The sequence below is a fragment of the Clytia hemisphaerica genome, unplaced genomic scaffold (assembly GCF_902728285.1).
Source record: "Clytia hemisphaerica strain Z4C2 unplaced genomic scaffold, Clytia hemisphaerica genome assembly, whole genome shotgun sequence".
In the NCBI taxonomy this organism is placed as follows: Eukaryota; Metazoa; Cnidaria; class Hydrozoa; order Leptothecata; family Clytiidae; genus Clytia; species Clytia hemisphaerica.
The window spans coordinates 391,688-413,497 of NW_027103761.1; the positions used below are offsets into that span (position 1 = coordinate 391,688).

The following is a 21,810-nucleotide window of genomic DNA, read 5'->3' on the forward strand; positions in this document are numbered from 1 at the left end:
GAATTGTGTCTTACAGCCCCGGTTAAACATTTTTTCAGTGGGGATAAACATTCCTATTGAATTCACGATGGGGATAGAAATTCTATTGTTCCAACAAGTTCCAATGTTAAAAAATGCAGTGGGGATGGTTTTGGGGTACAATTTTTAAACATTCAGTTTCGAATGGGGATGAAATCAAACACATTTTCCCAATTCAAGGGTATTTTCGCACCTGGGACGAAATTTTTGCCAAATTCTCCAGTGGTTCTATGACACAGGGGTGTCTTTTAACCGTCCTGATGGTCAGCCTTCGTGTTTGTAAAGATGGTAATATAACACACACTTTTCAAAAAGCATGCACTAACAAGTTATTTTCCTCTTGAGTCTTCTTTTCATCACAATTCTGAAACATTTGAGAATTAATTTAAAGATTATTCAATGCTAAAAAAACGTATGAAAGAGAATAAAGAATTTTGTAGAGAATGACACTATTGATAAAAAAGCATAAAAATTCTATTTGACGAAAAAGTTTAACACAACTTTTGAAGTACAGAATTATTCTTCAAATATTTTTGAAACTTGGGCCTCGAGCTTCTTTATAAAAAGATTTTCGGGCGTCAATCTTGGGTAAGATATACAATGAGAAAAAAAAGATGCGTTTATTTTAGTACAGAAGACAGGAAGAAGGCTTAAGAGTACCTGCTTTGTATCACCATCAAGAGAGCTTTTTTCGTTACTGGACATTCCTCGTCCCACACTCTCGCAAATATGATTTCGATACACGTTACGTTTCTTCGCCAAATTCAACACGATAAAGTCACACCAAAATGTTGCCTGAAGAGAGAAATCGGAATTATATTACCCTCCGATTCAAACTTAACCTTTTTTGACAAGGAGAATTGCTGTTTGTGGGCGACAAGTAAGGTAAATAGTTCATTTGACAAAGGGTTTCGCATAACTGTGTAAATTCTGAAAACAAAATTGCAATACAAAAGAGAATTTGAAAAATAAAATGAAAAATTGATTATTCATTTCTTCGTCTAATAAGTATTACTTCTCACAAATCATCTGTCGATATTTTAACACAAGGCCAAGGCCAGTGTCGTAAAACTGGAGTAATCGAGGAGGAGGAGTCGAGGGTGCGCAAAAATGAAAAAAAAAGTTTTTCTTAAGTATGTTGATGTTTTCCTTTTTATATGCACATTGACACGTGGATTTCGTGAAAAAATAAGCATATCAGTGAGCTTCATTGGTCATAAGTAATGGGTTGTGTATACCCGTTGTGCACGGCGGCAAAAAATGGCCTTTTTTCTCCCACTCGCTCCGCAACCTAATACAACTTGCGGCATTTTCGACCACTTTGTTGATCATTATACACTTTTTGTTCCACAATCAACCTTTATATGAATTTCACAAAATAAATTTCAAAAAAATTTTGAAAAAAGAATTGTCACGTGATAGCTGATGACGTCATCGAATTTAGAACGAAAAAATAAAAATTCAGTTAGCTCTTTGGTAGTACGACCATTCGATAGCTCTCAATGAGTAGTGCTCGAAAATGGGGTCACTTGTTATCAAGACCCTTCTGAAACTCGAAAAATTTAGATTTTCGTTTTGCCCATATATGGTAAAAATCAACGATTGACCAGGCAATTTTGCTTGAAAAAGCTTGGAGGGGTATTTATACGGTATGTTTCCGACATCGTAGAGACCTGAAATTTGGCATGAAGCAAGCCTAAGTGAAAATAAAAAAATTGAATTTTAGACTTTTTCAATTTAGGCATTTTTCTTGTTGCTTTTTTTAAAAGACGGGGGTAAAATTTGGGTTTTTCGTTAATTAAAAATCGGGAAATCGGAATTTCAAAAATTCTAAAATTCAAAATCGTTCTTTCATCATAGGGAACCTACCTACCAAATTTGACGATTTTTCGACAACCCTAAGAGGGTGTTTAAATAGGGTCCCATGTTTCAAAAACTAGAGTTTTTGTTTAAACTTTTATTTCTGGTAGAAATCCTCATAAATTCGATATTAACCTGAGTATTCAGAAAGAAATAAACCTTAAATGGGCTTTAAAAGTTGTTTGGCTGAAAATATAGATAAGTTCGAGTTGTTTAAGCCAATAAAACGAATTTTGAACAATTTTCGACCTTACCCCCTGAATACTTTATGGTTTTATATTTAGCAACCTCGTCCCAGTCTCCAAAAAATTTTAAATTACGATATCTCGTGACCAGATTATCCTAGAATAAAAAATGACCCCATTTTCTGACGCAGAATTTTATGCTCTTTGTAACTGAAGCAGATTAAAGGTTTGATTCTGACTTTTGAATTCAGATTTTTTAGAAAAATTGCTAAAAAGGGACTGGGCACGAATTTTGAAAATTTTTTGAAATTTGAATTTTTTTTGCAAAATCATATCCTTTAACCCTTTGAGTGCCAGGGTCCTTTTTTCTAAGTTTTTTTTAAAAAATCGCTAGTTCAAACTTTAAGGGCTTATATCTCCTGATCTAGAAGGAATTAGAAGCTCGTATATAGCTCATTGGATAGCTTAGAGTCTCTTCTTTCTTTTGGGCGCCTTCGGCGCCGCCCGATTTAGGAAGGGCGTGGTGGGCGGCGGCCAAGGAGGGGGGTAGGTTAGGGAATTAAAGCAGTCAGGCCCGCTGCGCGGACCTGACTGAACTGATGAAAAGGTGCCCAGTGGTAAAATTTCAAATCAATTCACTAGAAGACAGAATAAAGTAAAACAGGGCCAAATTTGGAGGTTCTTGGATCACTCGTTGACCAAAAATAGTCAAAAAACGGTCAGAATCTCAAAAAAGTGAATTTTTGTCAATTTTTTGCATTTTTTTGACTTTTTTGCTTAAAATTTCGCTGGAAAGACTCACTTTTGAATTTTTTTTGCTTGACCATAAAGGACAATCTAATTCCTACGAGTTCGACCAAAAATAACGATTTCTAACTCAAACTGGGCATTACAGGAGGGCTTCGCCCTCCTATATAGCCCATGTCGTATATATACGACATCGGCACTTAAAGGGTTAAGAATATCTATAGGTTTGACAACCTAACAGTCACTAATAAGCTAATTTGAGGCCAGTGGGAGAAAATAACTCATTTTTTGCCGCCGTGACAAACACTTACAATGCCAAGTAATCCAATTCCAGCTCCTAAGTTCAACATCAATGGTATGAAGCTAAACTTCCCCGCCTATAAATTGAGATATGCAAAAAGGAGAACTCGAATGAATTGAGGTTTAATTAATTTCTTCGACACAATAATGCTGACGTCATGAAATTGAAAAATGTTTCTCTCAGTCACGTTTACAGACAAATTGTGGTGTTATTTTAGGCCTTTGAATGGATAGTGCCATGCGAAAAAAAGCACTAGGTTCAGCTATATATGATTTTGTAGAAACAACTTATAGTAACATTACCTCTCCATGAACGACCAGTTCGAACTTGATGCCATAAGCTTTGGTCAATGTTCGATATCTCGTCCCATTCTCAACATAATAATCTGCATATCTAAAAATGTGAAGGAAATTATTGTCTAAAGACTATCACATTATCAAAACCATGTGACTTTACTTTTGTGCGCAACGATCTTTAGAACACTGCCGAGTTTTTGTAAATCGAAGGAGACGGTATAAAGTAAAGTTGACCAAAATCACCGTCCACTTTGGTCGACAATGGTAAATACATAAAAAATATCATATAAGCAAAGGCGATATAGAGCCGTACATCAACTCAATTTCTTTCCGTCACCTTCATATACCATTGCCTTCGATATCCTCTGATACTTAAACTATCGCTACTAATTGACCTTAAGAGCAATTCTATCTCAGGTTTGAAAACAAAAATGAAACCGTGCAGAAGTTGTAATAAAGTAAAATTACAATTTCAATTAAAACGTTAGCTAATTAAAACAAAGACTTCATATAACCAGGTAGAAAATTATTAGAAGCGTATATAGAAGTAATTTAAGCTCTTACCTGAAATTGTAGCCATGCGAAAGTGGTGTGTCAACGTCATCCAACCTAAAGAAAATGCCATTTGAAAAGAAGATTACTACATACAAAATCTAAACCGGACGGCGTCGGAGACCTTGTTTATCTATCAAAGCTTGTATTCAAATGATAAAACCGGACCATTCGTTCAACAGGACATTTTATCATTTCGAATGAAATTTTTTTTTAAATAAGTGTAAAGAAAAATTGATAATAAATACACCTTTTCGACCATAGTCGCGCGGTCATCCTAAACTCGATCCAATCCTTTTTTAGACATTTTTCTATTGTCTATAGGTGCGAAAAAAAGACTGGGACGGTTTTAGGGTGGCAAAACGGACAAAAAAATGCCTGCACAGCAATCGGCGGCTACGGTCGAAAAGGTGTATTCATGGTGGATAGTTTAAGTGTCCATTCAATAATATCAGACTACCTCTTGAATTTGTACTCAGGATAGCATTCATCCAATGAGTGATCCAAATTACAATCCCATTCCATAACTATTCCATAAACTGCTCCCTAGAATGACCAAGAAAAATTGAATCTCTTTGATTTTGCCATGATTCCCATAGGTGGAAAAAGTTTCTTATATAGGAAGCACTAGACGGTTCCCGTCGTCGCAAACGCCGGTTTAGCTTGCACATAAAAGCCTTTAGGATGATAAAGATGGTATAATTGATGGTCTGACAGGAGTAAATCGAGTAAGTATATCTATAGAGGTCTGTGTCGATTCAGACTACCTGTTTCCGTTGTCTGACGAGAATATTTTAGCCGACAATTTTTCCAATTTTACTACCAGGTCTGTGATAAAGGGGTCTAAAAACCCTTTAGATTCTCTTCCTCTATTCTACATGTCTCAGTTTTTGTAAAAACATTACCTCGAACCCAACTTGAGTATAATCGTCGCCACAACTTTCCACAATATCTCTCAACTTGAATATGGGACATAGTGGATCAGTAGTCGAGTTGTAACGACATCTTTTCATATATGAACCACTTTTTTGGTGGTGGACGATATTGTTCCTGCACAAATAAAAAAACTGTCATTTTTTCTTATCATACATAGACTCCAAAATAGACCAGAGTCTAAAGGTCTGGGACCCATTTGTTTCGAAGCCCCGAAGGGGCTAGATCTGAAAATCCAGGATGGGAAACGAAGCAACTTATTTCCCATCCAGAACACGTGACCCGTGTGGTTTTCAAACAAAATTTCTAAATGCGGGACTTCACTTTTTCTTGCCTAAGAAAGGTTTAAGATTCATCTCTAGTCCCTTCGGGGCTTAAATTGAGATGCTGGGGCCACTTGAGACATTTTTCATCAAATAGAAGCATTTGAAAAGTGAAACACACAAAAAAGTTTCACTTTAATGAAAAGTTGCTGGTGGCCCCCACCTCACCTTTTTTGCTGACTTCAAACAAAGTTTAGTGCAATTAAATTGTAACTTGTTGTTTCATTTTGATGAAATTTGTATTTTGTATATCATTTGTGGTAAAATATTCTTATTTTGTACATTTTGACTTTACTCTTTTCTTAGGGCGTACAAAACCATTGTGAGTGGTCTCGTTAAAGTTTTAACATGAAACGGTTATGTATCTTTAAATATAAGCACCCCCTTCTCACAGACCAACTGGGAACCCTTTCCCACTGGATAAATTCGCCAAAATATCGTCCCCGATGGAAAACTATCCTCTAATTTTTGTCTCCATTGAGAAAAATCAAATAAACCAATCCTCACTGCAAAATATTTTTTATTTGCCCATCCCCACTAAATTCTATTAACTTAAAATACCAAGCCATAAAAAATATGAGAATATCAATCCCCATCCAGCTTCAGTTAGGGTTATGGTTTAAGATTTAGGGTTTTCCGTTATTTTTATCCCCACTGGCTTAAAAAATCCTACGTGTCTCTGAGAAGGGGGTGTATATAATTTTACCTTGTAACTTTAAATTTGGGGAAATGGATTTGATTTTTGATCAAGACTGTCGAATCTTTCGTTCCATCCAAAAGCGGTATCGTTTTGCTGAAATCAAACAAAGGTATAAATAGGTGTATAATCATTGTCTGTATAAAAACCCCGGTCTGGGGGTTACTTGAACTTGCCTTGAGAAATTAGTTTGTTTTGCTCGCTTTTTGATCATGTGATTAAATCTTAAACCAATCCCAAGAGGTGTACTTGGTAACGTGGATCAAAAACTGAGCAAATCGATTTTCATTTTTTGATGATAACAAAGGAAAAGCTAACAAAAAGTTGAAACAAAAAGCTTCAAGACAAGTGTTCTTTATAAGGGCTATGGTATAATTAAACTTCAACAAATATTTGTCACTTTAGTATTTCATGGAAGTGAAACGATTCGATGCTTTTCCTGAGAATTTGTTTACCTGAAATTATTATTTGGCATTGGAAGTTGGTCAACTTCAGTCGGACACCAGCCATAAATTTCACATACGGTCATTGATGAATTTCGATCTGATGGTACGCAACGTCCGGTACGTTCTCCTGAATTTGAAAATGAGGGATATAGAAAATATTTCCTGCCAAGGGAAACTAAAACCTAGTCTTGTTGGAAAATCGAATTTCTTTAGATAGTTTTTTATGACCTGCGACAAGTTGACTCTGAGCAAATATCTTCATAAAAGTACTATCTTTTATGGGGGGCGGTTGTAAAGGTTCGAAATACCGCTTTCCCGTCAAAACTTTTGCTGAATCCCTGAATCCCCAAAATTGAAAAAGATAATAACACTGTCACACCGGTTTGTAGAGGTTGAAATACTGGCATAATGACAAAAAATAAGGCTAAATACCGTCAGCGTCTGATTTTAAAATACCGTTTCCCATCTCTTTTTTTGTCAAATCTCGTATTACCGTATCTTAGATAGGGCCAATCCCGTCACACCGTAAATGTATAAGGCTTTATGGGGCGCTAGAAGTTTTACAATCTCACCGTGTCCATATTTATTGGAAGTTCCATGTTGACAATCTTTGTCTGTGTTACAAAGTGCTTGATACGATTCATTATCTTCGGGACATTTCCCTTGGTATTGTTTTGGTGTTATCACCATATTTGTCATGACGAAAAATGAATTACCATTCTGGTAAGAGCAAAGGCTAAGCAAGTTAGTTCTATGTATTTGCGAGCATACGCCAACATTCTAAAGCCTATCAGAAATCGGAAGTTATTTGACCCTCATTCCTTCGCTTTCCTACAGCTTGTTTTGAAAGGGTCACTGTATGCCATATGGATGAGTCATTCAAAAATATTTCTTAACTCAATTTCATCTATTTTTTCCTTACTACACCCTGTGTCACAAACCCGCTGCGACCCCAGCCCCACAGGAAAATTTGGGAAAAATTTCGTCCTGGTGGAAAAATACTCTGGAATTTCAATACTACTGAAATTTTAACCTTAGAACAATAGAATATCCACCCCCATTGGGATTTCAATTATCTTCACTGGGGAAAAAAGTTTCACTGGGTCTTTGAGACAGGGGTGTTTATTGTTGGAGAGTGTCAACTAAATCATAACCCAGCTAGCACACAACGTTGTTTTAACGTTTATTTAACGTTCACAACGTCCATATAACGTTAGATGAACGTTGAAACAACGTTGTGTGCCAGCTGGGAATGTACCTGTTTAACTACATAGTCTTCAGGATCATAAACTCTCCTCCCATTAAAAAGGGTGGAAGGGAAATTCCCAAAATCAACATGTGTGATTCCCTTGACTTTGGTATTGGTTGAACTGATGGCAGAATCTGTTGCTTGGTAACCTTTGTCGTAAATGATGACGTAACTAAATAACGAGGGGTTAACCATTGATTAGAAAACAGAAGAGATTATACAGTGGAGTCTCCATGATTCTGACCTCTATAATTCGAATATCTCCTTAACTCGAACAAGTTTTCTGGTCCCTTCAGTTGACATAAAAAGAAATAACTACATATCTTTTATATAAAAACTGCAAAGGCTGTATAAGAACATAAGGCTTCGATGGGCAAAATATTAAGAATAAGTTAAGAACATTTTAGGGTTAAAACTAAAAAGTTAAGAACATCCAAAGGCTTCGAAATTTTTAGATGTTCTTATAATAAAACATGTAAAGAGGAATGAAGGAAGCAACTAGTAAATAATCCAATAATGTTCAAAGTATTAAGTTTTAAAATCATTTTTAGAATAATTTCCATTGCATTGGATCCCAAGAAAAGCCTCACCCAATGACGTAAATGATGATGGCAATTTGAATGGAGCGATACCAGATGCCAACTTTCTTATTCTGAATTTCCACAACTTTACCAGTTTCATAGGTCAATAAAGCACTCAAATCTTGCATTTTAAAATCTTCGAATCCCATCTTCAATGTTTCGCTTTGTTTCTTTCTTCTTGTTTTGATTTTGATACAAATACATTCTAACTAAGACAATTTAATCAGTTTATTTATATAGCAAACCGATAATGCGGAAAGATCATTAACTGTACTTGAAATAATTATTCTGGCAAGAAGGTTGCGGAAAATTGTAGCAAAAATAATTGTAGTTGCAAATACTGTTAGAAAAAATACAATAGAAAACATTAAAAAAAGGAAAGTTGTCAGTATTGCATTAGGAACTTATTGATGACGCAACAATCTCATGTGATGAAGCAAAAAGTTAAAAAAGGACCAAGTGGGCTAAATAAGTAATGCATGTAATACCTACCAAATACCAAAATGTGATTTAAAGAGAATTTGAAGTGAATTTTTTAAATACTTTGGCATGAGGAAAATAGTCCTTCCGTGGAAAATTCTACAACAAGAGTCAACCAAAACTAAATTTTCCTGATACGGCACCCTATTTCACTTTTGTCTCGCTACTTTGTTGTCGTTCCCAGCCCATTCTTGGCGCAGCGCGGACCCAAGAAAATGAGATTGCATATTCGTCAGATTGTTATGTTTTGACACATCCCTTTAGAGCTTCAGCGTGGTGGGCAGAAAACAATAACGATCTGATCTCAGGTTAGAAAATAGTGAAAAGAAAAGATGTGATGGGTGAGATTAAAGCAGCCAACATTGGAGATGGAAACAGGAGTGTTGTAAATATTCCTTGCGCTAGCCACAAAAGTCTGTATTGATTATCAATGGCCTTCTATATTTTCGATATTTCTCCACCATCAGAAAATATAGAATTTCGTACTAATTTTCTCAATGTCTTCCTTTCGTACATTATTTCCTGGATAATATTCGTGACATGAATAATTGGATCATCTGACATTCTAGAAAAAATTTTTTCTTCAAAGATGGAAATAAAAGACAATAATAAGTAAAAGAAAACGGAAACATGAAAATATTATGCTTCTTTTCCAAAACAATATTCGTCTGAAAGTCATTGCTCGAAAGAGAATTTAAATATTTATGTGAAACTTTACCATAGATGGAAATGAATATGACCAAAGTTGAAAATTTCGAATTTTTATTTTGTTTTCTGATTAATGTATACTTCATATTTATTTACATCATTAACAGTACGGCACGATACGATACCGTACACGCTTTTTTTAATAAGAATACACTTTATAAGAATGTCCATGATGAAAATGGGCAAAAAATTAAGAATATGCTAAGAATATCATCATCATGGAATTTTGCTGCTCAAGCTAAGAATGCCATTTTTAGAGCATTTTCAATTATAAATTGTCATTTACCCCCAAGTAAGGATCACTCCTTTCACAATAAAAAATGCCATTTTATGCTTGATGAGACGTATGTACTAGATGTTAAATCTAGTCTGAATTAGGGTCCTAAACTAAGAATGCTGTAAGACTATTTTAGGATGATTTTCCAAAATAAGTAAAGAATATCCATGATGAAATGGATTTACACCATTCTTATATTTTAGGACCGTCCTTACATATAGGAACGTCTTATATTAAAGGACCTTTTTTTCTAGTTTCCTACTGATCTTCATTCAAACTACTGGATCGGAAAAAACCGATCTAGTGAGCAGAGATACAGATATCTGTCCCTAATCATAGGGACGTTCTTAAACAATATAGGGTATCGTGCGGTACAATAAAATAATCTATACAATGAACCTCTCTTTTAAAAATGCCTGATATTTTGAAATAAGAATTTTATGAACCTTACAAGTATTTGGCTACAGGCTAGCCTAGTTAACTAAGCCCGTATTCACAAGGCTAGGACACACGGCTTATGGTAATATAGCATTTTCGGTGCTTTAAAGATTTTTTATATTTACAGATTTTAAATTTACTTGGAATACTGTTATTCAGTCACAACTTACCATCAAATTTATCCTAGTGACTGAATTAAAAACTAGCTTAGATTTCTAGGCTAGCTACAGGCCAAGTTACAATTATTCCTTTGTATTTCAAAAAAAATTTTCAATCGCTTCAGAATCTTGTCCGACTGATTAAAGGCAAGGCATTAAGTGCTTTGACCATAGTCAGAATATTTTCTAGGGATTTGAAGATAAAACTTTTGTTTTGGGTTCCTTGACACTTTAAACAAAAAACTGCCTTTAAAAGTTTTTTGGTAATTATTTCTGTCAAGAGTAATTAACCCTTTCCGTGCCGATGTCGGTATATGCCGACATGAGCATTTTTTATTTCCTTGCCATTGTCGGGATTTGTTTCGACCTATTTGCCGAAAATTTATTATTTTTACAAGATTTTTGTATTAGGTGGTTTGAAATGAAAAAAATGAATAGTTACAAACTTTTATATGTTGAAAAATTACAATGTTCAAATCAAAATTATAGTCCTTGGCTAATACTTCATATTATTCAGAAAATGAAGTCAAAATCGTTACTTTTTGCCAATGTCGGCATATGCTTTCAATGGGTAATTCACCTTTTTCTTTTGATTTTTTCCAATTGTCTGCAAAATATTGAAATATCTAAAAATTTCGAACAAAAATTAGAATGAAAAATTGGTCACAAACCAATTCCAGATTTTAAGACTTCGAAAACTTTTGAGAATTCAAAAAATTCAAGATTTTAAGACTAAGAAACTTTACAAAAATTTGTTTTAGTTTAGTTTAAGATACACCATCTAATGATGCAAAAAAATATTTTTTAAATGTTTATTCTTCGCCAAAATAAGGTCCTCAAAGTTGAAATACTTTTCTTCGCAAAACTCTTCATTTTCTTCTTCATCAAATTTTTTCATTGCGATTTTGAAATTTTTAGATTCAGGGATTGTTGGCCTAACAGAAAATGTATAACATGCCATATAGTTTTTTTGGTTACATCAGGCAGAAACCTATGTGTTGTTCATAGCAAATATGAAAATTCACTACGGTTAGAGCCCTTAAAGAAGTCATTAAAGTGAACAATAATAACGGAAAATTTTCGAGCCCGCAAAGGTCCCATTAATCACTAAAGGTCATCAAAATTTGGGTAAAAACCTCAGGAAAAACTCTCCGAAATCCGGGGCTTCAAAGTATGAGCGAGTTTTCTACTTTAAAAAGCAATTGAGATGAAATTAATTAAATGGGTAATTATCGTGAACATATCAGTAGCAAAAAAGATAAAAAGAAGGAATAAAAAAGAGATGATTGTTGTGAAAAATTCGTTTTCATAGTTATTTTTTTAATTGCGGCGAGTCCCTCCGCAATTACTGCAAATCCCCTCGAAAAAATGTACCCTCGTTAATTTTCCTAGATCATCTCTGTTCCATTCCATTTCACAACTTTCCTATCTCTGTTCCATTCCATTTCACCCCCTAAAGCCCCCCCTCATCGGTTTGCATGAATGCATGAATGGGCTTTTTCACTTGCGTGAATGCGTAAAAACTAAAAAAAAATTACCTGAATGCATGAGTTGGGAAGCTTTGCGTGAACAAAAATTGCGTGAATTGCGACAAAAAACATTGCGTGAATGCGTGAATTTGGGGAAAATTTTTTGTGTGATTGCGTGAATTGAAGGTCTGCTGGGGGGCCTCCCTACACACATAAATCATTTTTATTTAGTTTTCGTGATTTTAAGGCGATTCTGTGAATACTTGTTGTGTCTTGTAAAAAACCTATTAAAAGGTTTGCGAGGGTCTCAATATTTTGAAACCCCAACTTCCCCCGTATTTTCAACCTTCTATATGTCAAGATCACCCAAGCCTGATAAAAGTCTTCGAAAATTACAAGGACAATTTGACATAAAACGAATTATTAGAATGTAGCAACCTCGTTCCCTGCGTATCATCAGCTTTTTTATGCTTACTGAGACCATGTTCAGACGTTACGGTTCCGTTCCGTTCCGAAACGAAACAGCTCCAAAACAAGTGTGTGAGCGTCAAAATTCGAAACGTCAAAAAAGAAGATGTTTCAAAGCAAAACAGATCGAAACGGTTTCGCTCCACTTTTTCATCGGAATGTCACTGCTCTGTTTTCTTGCTCCGACACGTTCCGAAACAAATATGAATATTCTCGATCCGTAACGAAAATCATACCGGAGCGAAACGGAACAGTAACGTGTGAACATGGTCTGATACCACTACCCTGGCATTGTCTGTTTTTCGAATGCGTAAGACTACGTAATTCAAAAACAAAACGTCAGATTTCATTTGTTCCTGGATTTTAAACCATTGCATTGCAGTGTAACTTAGTAACATCAGATTTTTTATGACGTATTGTTTTGAGAAGTTCCCCCCTCTGAGAGGGGGAACTCGCATCAGGCAACACCAGGGTATTCTCTGGCGTTCATAAGTAACGTAAATAAAGTCTGGGATACATGGGGACGAGGTTAAGAATGTAGTACAAAAATTAATAGTTGATGCTATAGTTCAGCAAATTCATTGTTAGTAAATTCATTATTAGCAAATTCATTTTGAATACTTTGTTCTCTTGCTCGTCTCAAAGTTTCTCGTCTCAAAGCTTGCTCTTCCACACTTTCCAAAATATGTTCACGGTACACTTCTTTTTTCTCCACCAAATTCAACACAATAAAATCACACCAAATAGTTGCCTACGAAATAAAAATAGTTACTAGATGCTAGATCAAACGTCAATTGTCACCAGACACAGATATCATAATCTTTTGCACACTAATTAGGGTAACTGTTCACAGATTTCCTGTGGAAGTGTTCCAGTTTTGAAGTCGACTGGACCGCCATGTTGTTTTCTATTTTACGTTGGATTCTCGAACGTTTGAATTTCAAAACATTCGGATCGCGCTGTTGACGACCGGAATTGAAAACAAGATGGCGGACTAGTCAGCTCTAAAACTGGACACGCGTCCTTTTATATGAGAAGCCCGATCCAGTCAAGTAGTTAAAGATCAGTGTACCAGCGGTATAGAATGACATTTTCTTCAAACAACTTTTGAAGCAGCCAAAGAGACAACTCATCAAAAAAAAACCTTCTAACGTCTAAGAACTGAAATATTTTATTCTTTTTTCATAAAAATGAAACCCTTAATTATTTGCTCACTCCTCAGAGATATGACAATTAGAGCTTTATTGCGCAAGTTGATTGCGCAGAAACAAATTTTGCTCACGGAATGAGATAATGAAAGATAACTTACTATACCAAGCAAGCCAATACCTGCTCCAAGGTTCATGAGCAATGGAATAATGTCAAATTTCCCCGCCTAAAATGAGGTTAATGTGCACCCATTAATCGACATACCTTGAGGGAACTAATTTAAACGGGAAGTAATTTTCGCGGTCGAAAAAAATCAGAAAAACCGTATTTTGCGGTAACTAATTTTCGTCGTTTTGCTAGTTTTACAATTTCTTTCATTTTCCTAGGGATTTTTCGAAATTTCTTATGAGAAATGGCCAAATTTGTAATTCACGGGTTCTAATTTCCACAGATTTTTCACGTCCGAAAAATCGCGAAAAAAAAAAGTGAAAATTAGTTCCCTATGTAAGGTACTACTTTAATGCTTGAATTAGTGCGTTCAAAAAATCAACCAATTAATATACAATTAAAAAACCTTTAAATTAAACAATTTCACTCAATCACACAATTAGTCTAAGTCAAATTTAAGTAGACATTTTCTCATTTTATAATGCAAGAAAACCTCATTTAACTGTAGTGAAAGGGATGATCTCGAGTACTTCATATACAGCACAGAATTTCGAACGAATGTCGGAAATTGGGTAATTTTAGTGCGGAGAAACGGAATTTAGTAAATAGTTTCGCGGAATTTCAAAAGATTTTTGGTGGTGGAATTTTGTGTATTTGGGTCTTGGTGGCATTGCGGAATCGGGTACCCCCTCAAACCCCTTTTCTCCAGAAATGAATCAAACCTTTCCAAACACGACCAGTTCGAATTTAATTCCATAAGCTTTCGTCAATGTTCGATATCTCGTCCCATTCTCAACAAAGTAATTCACATATCTAAAATCGAAAAGGAACTATAAACCAAAGAGAAAAATTAACACTTTTTCACCAGTTGATAAATATCACAAAAAATTGAAAATTAGGGAAAATTTAGGTCAATATCAAAACGATGAATGTTTTTTACCTGAAATTGTAACCGTGTGAAAGGGGAGTTTTCTCATCGTCCAATCTACCAAAATATGAAGAAAAATGTAACTATAACCCAGCTGGCACACAACGTTTTTTCGACGTTTATCTAACGTTCACAACGTCCATATAACGTTAGATGAACGTTGAAACAACGTCGTGTGCCAGCTGGGAATGTAGCTAAATTTGAGGTTTTGTTTGTGTTTCACTTCAATGGGAAATTTTTCGTTGGGATTAAATTTCGCGGATTTCGCCGATTTAAGCGAAATTAAGTCCCAATGGGGAATTTGGAAAGGTCTTATTCGCGAAGTGAACACAACTCAAAAAATGTTGGATAATTACTTTGAACTAGTAATCTCATGGTCAATTTTGAAATTTTTTGAAAAGTGCAACGAGGGAAATTTATTCAGAATTTCACGAAAACAAGCATGGGATTCCTGGTTAATCTCATGGTTTGGATTGAAATTCTAACAATTCCGAAAGGCACAAATTTAACACTGAAAATCAATCTGAACTTTTAAAAAGAGGTCTCAAAAAAAGTCATAGAAACGCGAATCGAGTTTTTATTGGATAGTATTCCATTTACTTAATCCTTCGAAGTTAGTAAGAAATTTGGAAAAGGTAATGAATTTGACGATGGGAAATTACAAAATCTAGGAGGGAAATTACAGAAGCTAGAAGGGAAATTACAAGTTCGCGGGAAATTACAAATTAAAAAAAGACGTAAATCGAATCACAATCAACCATGAGATTATCAAATGTTAACTGACATAAAAAAAAAGCGCTAATAATGTGTATTTCAACAACCAGTATGTATAATTAAGAGACACTGTCCTGATATGAAATATGTGTCTGATATGAACGGGAACACTTATGTAAAAATAAAACCTTTAAGTTTATAAAAGAAATGTCACCTTTCAAATTTATACTCAGGAACGCAATCGTAGATGGAATGATCCAAATTACAATCCCATTTTATGATGATGCCATAAATGCCACCCTGAAAGAAATACATTTTTCAAGACGTAAGAACATTGTTGGACACATTATTAAACAGACCCTAGATTCTTACAGAAAGAAAATTGAATTTTCTTGATCGTTAGCCATCGTGAAATATCTCTGCTGATTCATAAAAAGAGATCTTGAAATCAGACCAATGAAGTATAAGCCTGAAGGACTAGAATCGAATCTCCTTGGTAATGGTAGGAGTTGAAACCTGCCAAATCCTACCAAAGTTGCACGGCCTAGCGCGGTCCGCCTGGTTTTTAAACAAATGACAGATTGAAACTAAAATTTATATCTAAATTTCGAAAAATATATCACTTGAAAATAAAGGAATCGATAGATTCAATCCGTCATCAAAAATACGGCGTATTTTTTAAGGCTTAACTTTTTCTTGCCTAAGAAAGTTTAGAGATTCAATTCTAGACCTGTTCGGGCTTATACTTCATTGAATCATACTACTACACACTTCCTTCTCACAGACCCACTGTGAACCCTTCCCATCGGAAAAATTGGTCGAATGGAAAATCATACTCCAGTTTTTGTCCCCACTGAAAATAATCGAATAAACCAATCCTCACTGTAAAATATTATGCTATTTTTGCCATCCCCACTGAATTTTCTGACTTGGAAAACAATGGAATTTAAATCCCCAGTCATAAAAGATATGAGAATATCAATCTCCATCGAGTTTCAGTCCGTTATTTTCTAAAAAATCAGGGTACCGGGTCTGTGAGAACATGGGAGCAAAGATTTATTATACACTGGATAAACGACTCATAAAACGATGGAGAGCGATCATTGTATTTTCATTGTTTCAGAAAACAATTGATGTTCTAGCTTTGTCCGCAAAGGACAGCTGTCATGGCGGCTCGAAGATGTCTGATTTTTGAAAATGTGTATCAGTCTTATTTTTATAAAGTTCTCTAGCTCTTTCATTTTGTACATTTGCAGAAAAAAAGTTTGAAAGTAAGGCTAGTATTCCAAGCTGGATACATTTGTGTAATCTAATATGAGAAAAACATCATTAGACAAGCAATTCAGACAAAATGCTTATAGTGACACGACATTTTCAATTGGAAATATCTCTCCAAGACGTCCCCGCAAAAGATCTGAAATTAATATACATAAGACTTGAGTATCTTGGCTCCACTGTGGTATGAAAATCCTTTTGAGGCACGTGGTGGCAAGGTGGTTTTTTTTAGATTGAAGTTTGAAAATTTCCGGTGTCAACATTAAATTTCTTATACACAACACGTTTTGCATCTTTCTCACAGCTTGAAACGTCATAACGACTTATAATTAGCAATTAAGTGGAAGAATCTGACTCTCACAGGAAAGTTTTCAGTCTCTTTTGGGAATTGGACGAGTGATTTTCGATAAGAAATGCAATAAAAATGCTTCGAAAAATCATTTAATGAAGGAAGGAGAGTGAACAATAATATCATTACTGCGGACATAGCTAGTGCACGAGAAATCGGCAAAAATCTGTTACTTGTATATCCAGTGTATAATAAATCCTTGATGGGAGAACTTAGGAGAACATTCAAATAACAACAAAGAGCCTAGAATTGCCGAATTTCAAGCAATCAAAGACTTAATGGAATCTAAGTACAAGGCCTGAAACATATCAATCTTAACCTAAGATAAAAATAAATGTGTAGTCCGAGCTACTGTTGATTTTATTGCATGAACACAGACACATAACAGTTTGTTTTGCTCACTTTTTGATCATGTGATTAAATCTTAACCCTATTCGTACTAGGGGGGGCTCTTTCTGTTCGGAAGTCAAACTATTGGTAATAGCTCCTGAAATAATAGAGCTTTTGCCGTGAAATTTTCTGTAAATTCCTAACTTTTATTTTGCTTCAAAATAAAAAAAAATTTGACACCTAAATATTTTCACACCTTGAGCATGATGACATTTCTGACAGTAAGGTGTCACAAAAATTGACACTTTTCCAATACAAATTTATTTTTAATGTCAAATATATCGTTTAAACCGTAATTTATTGAATATTTAGGATAAAATAAGCATTTTAAACTCAGGCAACTTTTTTCTAAAGCCTTTGTTAGAATACAATAGCTATTTATAAGAACAATGGAAAATTTCGGTTTTTGCTCACTTTGTGCATGGTGAGTGACGTCATCAAAAAAAAAAATTTTTTGTCAAAAGTTGCCTTACGTGACAAGGATCTTGTGTGCCAAATTTCATCCAAAAAGACCCACTAGATCAAAAGTTAAGGGGTAGTACAGGAAAAGCCCCCCCCCCTAGTTCTGAACCGCCCCTAAAAGCCTAGTTTGAATAGGGTTAAACCAATCCCAAGAGGTGTACTTGGTAACGTGATCAAAAACTGAGCAAATCGATTTTCATCTTTTGATGTTAACAACGGAAAAACCTAATAAAAAGCTAAAAAAATAGGCTTCCCAGAACCGGGTCATTTGGTCATTTTATAACGAAAAATGAACAAACTAAAAATGAAATAAGGAGAAATGACTGACCTTGAAACCAACTTTGGTATAATTATCACCACAATTTTCCACGATGTTTCTCAATTTAAAGATGGGACAAAATGGGTCGGTCTCTTCATTATGCAGACATCTCTTCATGTAGGAACCTTTCTTCTGGTTGTGAACAATGTTGTTCCTGTACGAATAAAAAAGTGTCAATTTTTCCCCATCATACTTATCGACTCCAAAATACATCAGAGGCTAAAGGTCTGGGGTCACTTGAAACATAGGAATCGATATACATATTTTGGAAGTGAGTCATTCCATCTTTTACTTCAATTTCATAACTTGCGAACGGGTAAAGAAAATCAAAAGTATGATGGCAAAAATACACCCCCTTTTCACAGACCCACCGGGACCCCTCCCCACTGGAAAAATTGTCCAAAATATCGTCCCCGGTAGAAAATTGTCCTCTAAAAAATAATCCTCGTTGAAAAATAATATGTTATTTTTCCCATCCCCACTGAATTATCTGAGTTGAAAACAAAAAAAATCGAAATCCCGCCGGAAATAAATAATATGGGAATATTAATCCCCATCAAGTTTCAGACCGTTATTTCTACCATCACTAGCTAAAAAAATTTCACCGGGTCTGTGAGAAGGGGGTGTAAAAATTAAATTAACTAAGCCTTTCATTTTTGCAATGTCAAAGCTTAAATTTTATAAAAATCTCGATTAAAATTTGTACACTTTTAAAAACACCTGAAAGATTACACTTTCATTTTCTGCAGTCACTGACCATCTTTCCTACATTCTCTCAGCTGCCATACAACGTTTTTCGACGTCTATCTAACGTTCACAACGTCCATATAACGTTAGATGAACGTTGAAACAACGTTGTGTGCCAGCTGGGCTATAGCAATCAAATACCTTGTTACTTTGAACTTGGGAAAATGGATTTGATTTTTGATCAGGACTGTCGATTCTTTCGTTCCATCCAGAAGTGGTATCGTTTTGCTGAAACGGGAAAATGGTTGATTACAAATTGTTTACGTTAGATGCAAATGCACAACTTTAACAGAATCAGATTTAAATCAAGGTCTAATTTGAACACACACTTTTTATGAGAACAAACTATATAAGAGCATAAGGCTTCGATGGGCCAAATATTAAGAACAAGTTTATAAGACTTTGCGGACTCAAAAACATTCGTTTTTTTAAGAAGTTGGACAAAAACACTCAAAAAACGGCGAAAGTAGGAACATGTTAAGAAAGTATTTAGGCTTTAAACTAAAAAGTTAAGAACATCTCAAGGCTTCGAAATTTTGGATGTTCTCGTAAAAAACGTGTATGTATGTGTTCGAATAACACTCCAGTTGAGATAATTGTACCATTACCATATTAGTTTATCCTTGGAAGCAACACAACATCAACTAACATCATCGACAAACAATAAACTTATAAAAGCAACTAGATTTTTAAGAAATATACAAAAACAACACCATATACATAGACGGCCTCAGATCCTTTTCATCGTCCAATATATACTATATGGTAAGTATACCCTTTTGATGGGTTTTATTATGGATGAACAAATACCTGAAATTATTGTAGTTTTCCATAGGAAGGACATCATATTCTGTCGGACACCAGCCATAACTCTCACAGACCTTGACTGTTGAATTACGATCTGATGGTACACATCGTCCTGAACGTTCGCCTGGAGATGGAAAAACAAGAGTTCGAAAATGTGTTTACTGCCAAGGGAAAGTGGGACATCGTGTTGTTGAAAAAGCCGAATTTCTTCTGAAGTTTACTCATAACGTTACAAAAAATTACAACCACTGCAATGGTACTTGGCAGTAAACACTAATTTTTGATGTTACAATTTAGTCTGCAGCCCTGTTGCCTCTTCAACCATTGAAATTAGGGGGAGGGGATTTAGGGAGGGGGAAGCGAATAAATGTAGTGGTCTTTTGAGGCTGGTGCCAATATACTATTGTAGTGATTGTAGCTTTTATGGGATGCTTGAAGTTTTATAATCTCACCGTGTCCATATTTATTGGAAGTTCCTTGTTGACAATCTTTGTCTGTTTTACAAATTGTACGATATGATTCCGGATCTTCAGGACATTTCCCTTGATATTGTTTTGGTGTTATCACCATATTAGTCATGACGAAAAAGGAGTCACCATCCTTGAGTTAGAATGAAAAGATTAAAATCATGCCAAAAAAAAGTAGAATCGTAGCATAAATGTAGAAATTTAATAAACCATTGACCTCTAAAGGCATCGGAGACACAAGAAGTTATTTTCGCGTTAGTGCAATGCAACATGCTCCATCCCACCAAACTGAACCGCTTTCTCGTGTCTCCACCCCATTTTTCTTTTAATAACATTTGTGCTTCTCTCACTTTTTTCCCTGGGACAAAATTAGCGTGTCTTTAGGGTATTTCCCTCACTTTTTGTCCCATGAAACAAAAAAAGAAACCTTGTGTTGGTGGGATGGAACATGTTACACTGCACCAACGTGAAAAAAAACTTCTTGTGTCCCCAAGCCCTAACCGTTAGATGAATTAACAGTGGAGATCAGTACTTAATGTCGGACATATATATGAGAAACAAAAGGATTCTCGCGGAAGTGGCCATAAAAAAAAACAAGAAACTTAAAAGAACAGAGGAGTAAAGGATTTACTTGTTTGATGACGTAATCTTGCGGATCATAAATCATCCTCCCATTAAAAAAGGTCGAAGGGAAATTCCCAAAATTAACATGTGTGATTCCCTTGACTTTGGTATTGGTGGAACTGATTGCAGAATCTATTTCTTGGTAACCTTTGTCGTAAATGATGGCGTAACTAAATGAAGAGAGGATAATATGAAAATGAAAGTTTAAAAAATGCTCATTTTTCAGAGATTTGATTCCACTGAGTGTCGCAATATGGAGAGACAAGCTCCGAGACAGGGAAGGTAGAAAGCTTTTGGAATGTCTAGTTCTTTAGGATCTGACCTCCACATATATTTCCTTAACGAAATCAGAAGTGTTTTACTAATTTTAGTCACCTAGAAGCTTAAATTCTTTCAACCCAAGACCATCGTGACATGATTGGTTGTAAAGTGACGTATTGACTGGTTTTACGTCACTTACAACCAATCAGCTATTGGGTCCATGATTTAATGTCAGAAGACATTCCAGTGATGCATATCAGGAATACACTTTTCTTTTTTTTATAAGAACAATTTTATAAGAACAATGAGGCTCAAAAATGCCAAAAAATAAGAACAATTTAAGAACAATCCTGAGCCTGGAGTTGCTGAGTTTTAGGTAAAATAAGGGCCAAATTAATGAAATTAGGGTTCAAACCCAAAAATACAAGGACAAGAACAATTTGAGGCTCGAAGTGCCAAAAAAATAAGAACAGCCGAGCCTCAACAAAAATTTACTGGTTCTTATAAAAAAAAAAGTGTACCAATATAAGCCAGGGCTACTTGCAAAAGAAATTTCAAATAAAAAATGTGAAAATTCTCCTTTCACTTACCCAATAACATAAATGATAACACTGAGTTGGATGAGACGATACCAAAAAGCAACTTTCTTATTTTGAATCTCCACAACTTTACCAGTCTCATAACTTAACAGGAAATTGATGCAATGAAACTTTGACTTTTCAAGCACCATCTGCTTCCGGCTTTGATTCATCTTGAGATTTCAAACTTTTGGATATTTTGGATGTTGGATGAAATTATATCAATGGGTTCTTCCAGAAAATTTGTGTACGGGGGGGGGGGGGGGGGGGGGGGGTAGTGAAAAATCGGCAAAATTTGCCTTGTTTTGGGGGCAAATGTTGCTCTGTTTAGGGGTAGTTCTGAATGTCCGGGGGCCAACTGATACTTGTTCGGAGGGTAAGATCTG

The 21,810-nt window shown here is 35.2% G+C and overlaps 1 protein-coding gene across 1 annotated transcript; it reads right to left on the reverse strand.

Moving 5' to 3' along the window:
- Positions 1–325: 325 nt before the first annotated feature.
- LOC136805644 (P2X purinoceptor 4-like) lies at positions 326–21,601 on the reverse strand. Its single transcript, XM_067062220.1, has 12 exons — positions 21,437–21,601; positions 20,593–20,755; positions 19,947–20,094; positions 19,498–19,618; positions 18,829–18,915; positions 4,865–5,009; positions 4,420–4,505; positions 3,972–4,016; positions 3,414–3,504; positions 3,122–3,187; positions 679–813; positions 326–382 (listed from the first exon to the last, which is right to left on the reverse strand). Exons 1-12 carry the CDS (start codon positions 21,595–21,597, stop codon positions 326–328), a joined length of 1,305 nt encoding a protein of 434 aa, XP_066918321.1. The 5' UTR covers positions 21,598–21,601.
- Between the last annotated feature and the right edge of the window lie 209 nt (positions 21,602–21,810).